Source organism: Nicotiana tomentosiformis, chromosome 7 (assembly GCF_000390325.3).
Source record: "Nicotiana tomentosiformis chromosome 7, ASM39032v3, whole genome shotgun sequence".
NCBI lineage: Eukaryota > Viridiplantae > Streptophyta > Magnoliopsida > Solanales > Solanaceae > Nicotiana > Nicotiana tomentosiformis.
In genome coordinates this window covers 88,152,474-88,158,346 of record NC_090818.1, presented here as the reverse complement: position 1 = coordinate 88,158,346, position 5,873 = coordinate 88,152,474, and the positions used below count along the sequence as shown (strand labels likewise).

Here is a 5,873-nt window from a genome sequence, read left to right as displayed (position 1 = left end):
GCAACATTGGGAACTTTTCATGTCCATCAAGAGCACTAAATGGAAGTTTGACTTGTAATAAAGACTAACAATGTCATTTAACATTCAATTAATAACCACATTCCTACTTCTGTCTTCAACATATTCAGCAAATTAAAATTTTCATCGACTCGTAAAAGTCCCCATTCGTATTCCCAAAACCCTGGATTACAACTCAGAAGCATATTACTCCTATAATTTGGTAAAAAAACAGAAGAGGAAGTTTATGCTATACAGATTACAATACCATTTTACAGATTACACCATCAATATCACAAAGCAAACTATACTCTAGATTTGTCATATAAAAGGAAGGTATTGAATACAAGGGCAATTACAATATTGATCAACCAAACAACCTGAAAAACAATCAGTTTACCCCTTATTAGATCAATCACTGTGATTGCGCTTCAAGTTAGAAGGCGAAGGAGAAGAAGAAACCAAATGCCTCCACAGATACTTTCCACTAGCCATATCTACGCAAGTCCAAAATCCTTTCCCAATGGCGCTGCACACCTGATAATTACAAACAAGCCAGCAAATTACAATTAAAATTGAGCAAATAAAAAATAGGGAAGATGTGAACCCTAAGAAAATATGGATACCTGGGAGGAGAGTGGAAGTGAATTTGAGTCTCTGGATAAATCGCCGTGACTGTCGTCGGCGCCGGCGCCGGCATCGTCGTCGTCGGGATCAACATTAGGCTGGGATTTGAGGTTCCGGAGAACGAAGAATCCGGCGAGAGTTGCAGAGAGGAAGATGAGAATGATCCTAAGGGGACACATTCGGTTTGTTTCTCTCTGTCTCTCTCTACAAAGTTTGAGGTTTTCAGAGAGAGAAAGTTTTAATATTATCAGAGAGGAAAGAGGAAATGATGAAATGAAGAAGGCAAGCTGGGGAGGAAAGTGGACTTTGGTCCTTTTTTTAAGCAAAGGATAATTTTTAGTAGTATTTTGTTCTTTGTAATTTACGGCTTGTTTGGATGGTTGTTAAATGTTGTATCGTGCTACTTCAAATATAATATTTATTTTAATTATTATTTATATTTTATTATATTGTATTGTTAAAATCGTTTTGTAACAACAAAAAATATTATTTTATGTAACGACTAATTTGGTGTGATCGTGTCATTAACTTATATCTTTCTCTAATCTTATCTTTCCTTATTATTAAGTAATTTTATTTTATCCTTTACTCTATATTTTTATTTAATAATCTATCACGTACTATTTTTTTTGTAATATTGTAAGTTTATTCTTTATATTTTTTGTGCATGACATTATGAAACGACGACAAATAATACAATATATCCAAGCATTATATACATCAAAATAATATAGTACGATATAATAAAATAAGATATGATACATTATAACACTATATATATATATATATATATATATATATATATATATATATATATATATATATATATATATATATATCAATCATCCATACAAGCTGTTAGAGGTAGTAGTTGTTAAACTTGGTTCCCTTTCTCCATCAAACTTAGAAAATAATAATGACACGTTTTGGTTTCACATTCAACCAGTCAACTCATGTCTTAAATAATTCTGTGTTCCATGTCAACAGTAACAACTTTTGTATTTGGTTAATATCAAGCAAAAATTATGTGACACGGCAAATATATACACTATATTTATTATTCGTAATTATACTTTTTAAAAAATTATCATTTGTAGTTATATTTGAATTTTATGTAAAATTTTCTATAGTACTAACACAAGAAATTAATTATTTTAAACTGAAACAAAAAAGCAACAAATTTTCTTATCTCAATTGGTTAGAGCACCCACTTTGTAAGCGAATATCTTGAGCTACTCTCAATAAGAGTACTTTATTTCTTAATTTTTTATATTTTTGTATTTCGCCTTGTCGATATAGATTATATTCTTTGTATACAACTTTGTATTTCGACTTGATTATATTCTTTGCGCTAAACAGTAGCTATGAATGGTATTAGCCAAACTATAGTTTAATTAAAATTTGGCTGTGTGAACGGAATACCACGAAGAATTATAAAAGAACTTTAATAAGTTATTTTGTGTATAATTGTTTAAATAGTTTTTGGCCAAAAGGTATGCAGCGGCTTTATTTTCAGATATCCAATTGATATTTCATTCTATATTTTTCATTATGAATTATCTTAATTTTATGTAGAGTTCTCAAATGCTGTTAATCGCTAGTAGTTTTATAAAGCTCGGATGTGAGAAATAGTGGAGTCGTTAGTCTACTCAAAATAAAAATGGAAGATACTCTTCAAGTCTTAAGTTGGCACGTCCGTGCAACATGCCTCCCTGTTTTATTCTTTCTTTTCCTATTCTTTTTCTTGTTTTTGTTGGGGTAGGGGAACGGATTTTTTTTTTTTTTTTTTTGGTTGGGGCCGGAGAAAAGAAAAAATATACTTGTATATAATGTTTATGCTAATTAATGAATACATTATATAAATATATAGGTGTTATTAAATCGGAATTAATTAATATAATATTTACTATAATTTATTATTTAATCATAATAAACTAATTTAATTTTATAAACGTTAAATGCAAATATTGTTTTATTGAAAGAAAAAAACTCGTCCACCACCCAAAATCACCACAAACGAAGGGGCGGCGGCTGCTAACCAAAGTGATATGGTTGGATCTTAGTGGGATCCGACTTATTTATGGTTTGAATATTAGTTAGTGCTAATGTAAGGAAAATGAAAATAGTGGTCCACTTTGCTTGCCATTTGTAAAACCCGATTGACAATTTTTGGGGCAAAGAGAAGCAAGTGGGGAGTATAATATTAAAATGTATCCGATGTTTGATTGCGAGTGACAAGCTCTATACGATAGTACTTTGGGCATTAACTGCTTTTCCTTTATACTCCTTCCACTTTAACCTTGAATGTGGAAGAATATTGGAATTGGGATTTTAGAGGGAGAGACTAACCACTCTCTACAACTAGGACTAACATACTCACGTACACTTCCCAGGTATGACCTCATCACCATCCAATGCTACGGAGCCTTCGCACGATATTCCATTAGAACCCAGATAAGCCCTATACCACAGGAGATATAATGATGGAGGATTTAACCCCCCCCCCCCCCCCAACAATCCTTCAAGGAGGCACTAAAGGACTGGAGATTAGCCTCCACAAGCAGTTACAGCCGTGACTATCTCCCAAATGACACATTACCGGAATCACCAACGGTTAACGATCACATTGCTCTAACTCAAGAAGATAAAGCAAGATTTTACCACCCATGGCGCTTCTCCGTCATTGTTAAACTATTCGCTAGACGGAACTCGCACCTCACCCTCAAAGCTAAATTGAACGAGCTGTGGAAACCAGAGGAAAATCTCATCCTAATTGACCTAGGATGAGATTTCTTCACTGTTAAATTCAATTTAAAAGAAAGCATGACCAAGGCTCTTCATGGTGGGCCATGGTTCATTTTTGGGCAATTCTTAACCGTGCACAAATGGGAACCAAACTTCGTCCCTGGCGCAACTATCCTTACCTCCACTGCTATTTGGATACGACTCCCCCAACTACCAACAGAATTTTACGATCGCGATATCTTAGAAAGAATAGGGGCAAGAGATGGTAGACTCCTCAAAGTGGACTCCTGCACCTCTCCCACCTTAAGAGGAAGGTATGCTAGACTCTGCATACAAGTACCATCGGAATCACCAGTCATCAAGTCTGTCACAATTGGATCCTACACACAACCAATTGTTTATGAAGGCGAAGGCATTATATGTATAGGCTGTGGGAGAATTGGTCATACCAACAGCAGATGCAGCTACCAAATAATTCCACTCACTAACCAATCTACCGAACCCCCATTAAACCAACCAAAAAAGGATGAAGATGAGTGGCAAACGGTAAGATTCCACAAAAATAATAAAGGACAGCAACGGACCACCAACTCCACATGCTAAGAATCAAAAATAGAGGCTAAAGGAATCCAGGTAAAAATGTTTGATGTTGCAATAGGTAAGTTCCTAAACACCCAAATTTTTTATTACCAGGGGAAACCCATGCCTTCTACAGAAAAGGGAATGAAGAATCAACCAGGTAAATTAAAGTCTAACAATTTGCATACCCCATCCTCTAATTTTTGACTTAGCCCACTGACACAGCCCCAAATAAAAAAGATTCTAGCCCCTATCCAGCCCACAGATTTAACCACCCACCCCACGAAAGAGAGCCCCAATATCTAAACCCAAATTCTGGTCATGGAGCCCACAAAAGACAACTCGCCCAAAGATGGCCCCCAAAGGCCACACAAGCAGACACACGCCCACACACGAACATCATACCTTCACTCCTCACCCCTTCCCCTCCGAACTCCTTCCTCTCCCCTTACTGTCTCTACCAAATCTATCGCTGGGTTTAGTCCTAAATCTTTACCAAATCGGCTATCTGCAAAAGGTATTCATTACACTGCATTAGACGAAGTGACACCTTCCATCTCGTCAAGCAGATCTACGCATCAGAAGAAATCCTCCATCACCAATACAATCAAGGAAAAATCCCCTTTTATTACCACTTTGGGTAATAACCTTCCCACCTTAATAGCCCACAATTCTGATACCGACAATAACTCAACCATCAATGCAGCACATACCTCCATTGACACTGGTATCGGTACCTCTCCCACCAAATCACACATCGGGATCGTGGCTAAAGTTGGCTATGCAGAGTCAAAGCCAAATCTTCAACTTGAAGATAGGCTCAGTCCCAGTAGCTATCCATGTGCAAGACCCACTCTTCCTATCCCAATCTATAACGACGGGTCTGAACCACGACCTAGCAAGCTCTGGCCACCAACTCTAGCTAACTACCCTTTTCCAAGCCCAGTACTCGACTGGGACAAGGAATCTATCAACAGACGAATTCAATATGCTGATGAGCTAAGTGTGCCAGACTATGCCATTTTCCCCAAGATCAGTGCGGAGAAACCACAGGAAACCCCATCCATCCTTTCCCCCCCCCCCCCCCGTCGATTCTAGAAATAGGGCCGGCGATGTCCCCATCAATAGCACTAGTTCTACAGGCCCCAACAGAGGGCACAACATTAGTGCTTCATCAGACATTAGACTTTCTCAAGGAGTCAAACTTGAAATTAGAGAAAACACTAGCAAACCTAGGGGTGCCAAAAACAATAGTGATACTGTTGGAAAAGAGTTAGGTGATAGAGTTCAAAGAGCGACTCAGCGGAATGCTTATTGCGCTCTGCCCAAAAGAGTTGTCAAGCTGCAGCCTCGAACTCCAGGTGACCTCATTGCCAAACTTAGAACACTACATAGCACTGCTACGACCATCACTAGGGAGAAAGATCCAGAGAGGACTGGCCAAAGGGAAGGGGAAGGGTGTCAAGAGGAAGATACCACACTAACAGAATCTTTTAATAAATTTTATGATCTGGAATGCCAAGGGTGCTAATAGTGCCGAGTTTAGGAGACACTGCTCCTCCATGGACAAACTCCACAATCCTTCAGTTCTAATCCTTCTTGAGACCCGTATGGCTGACCACAAACATCTTACTAATGAGCTGTAATTTAGTGCCCAGTTCCAATCTCCTGCCAATGGACAACCTGGTGGTATCGTGGTCATGTGAAAGGATGACCTCATCAAGCTTTAAGATGTGTCCACAACCCCTCAGGGTATTCATGTCATGGTCAAGGTACATTCCCTCCCAACTTCTTCCTTTTTACAGCAATATATGCTAGCAATACCTTTAGTGATAGGATTAAACTCTGGGATCATTTGGTAGACATATCATATGTATTTAAGGGCAGTTGGCTAGTAGGGGCGACTTCAATGAAGTTCTAAAAGC

At 37.8% G+C, this 5,873-nt stretch overlaps 1 protein-coding gene across 1 annotated transcript; it reads right to left on the bottom strand.

Annotated features, from left to right (window-relative positions):
- Positions 1-290: 290 nt before the first annotated feature.
- LOC104107090 (uncharacterized) lies at positions 291-941 on the bottom strand. The gene is made up of 2 exons (XM_009615800.4): positions 624-941; positions 291-534 (listed from the first exon to the last, which is right to left on the bottom strand). The coding sequence occupies exons 1-2, from the start codon at positions 801-803 to the stop codon at positions 409-411; spliced, it is 306 nt and encodes a 101-aa protein (XP_009614095.1). The 5' UTR covers positions 804-941; the 3' UTR covers positions 291-408.
- Positions 942-5,873: the final 4,932 nt, after the last annotated feature.

Coding starts and splice junctions, on each gene's coding strand:
- LOC104107090 (XM_009615800.4), bottom strand. CDS start 803: ATGTGTCCCCTTAGGATCATTCTCATCTTCCTCTCTGCAACTCTCGCC. Junction 535..623: donor CACTTCCACTCTCCTCCCAG/GTATCCATATTT, acceptor TGTAATTATCAG/GTGTGCAGCGCCATTGGGAA.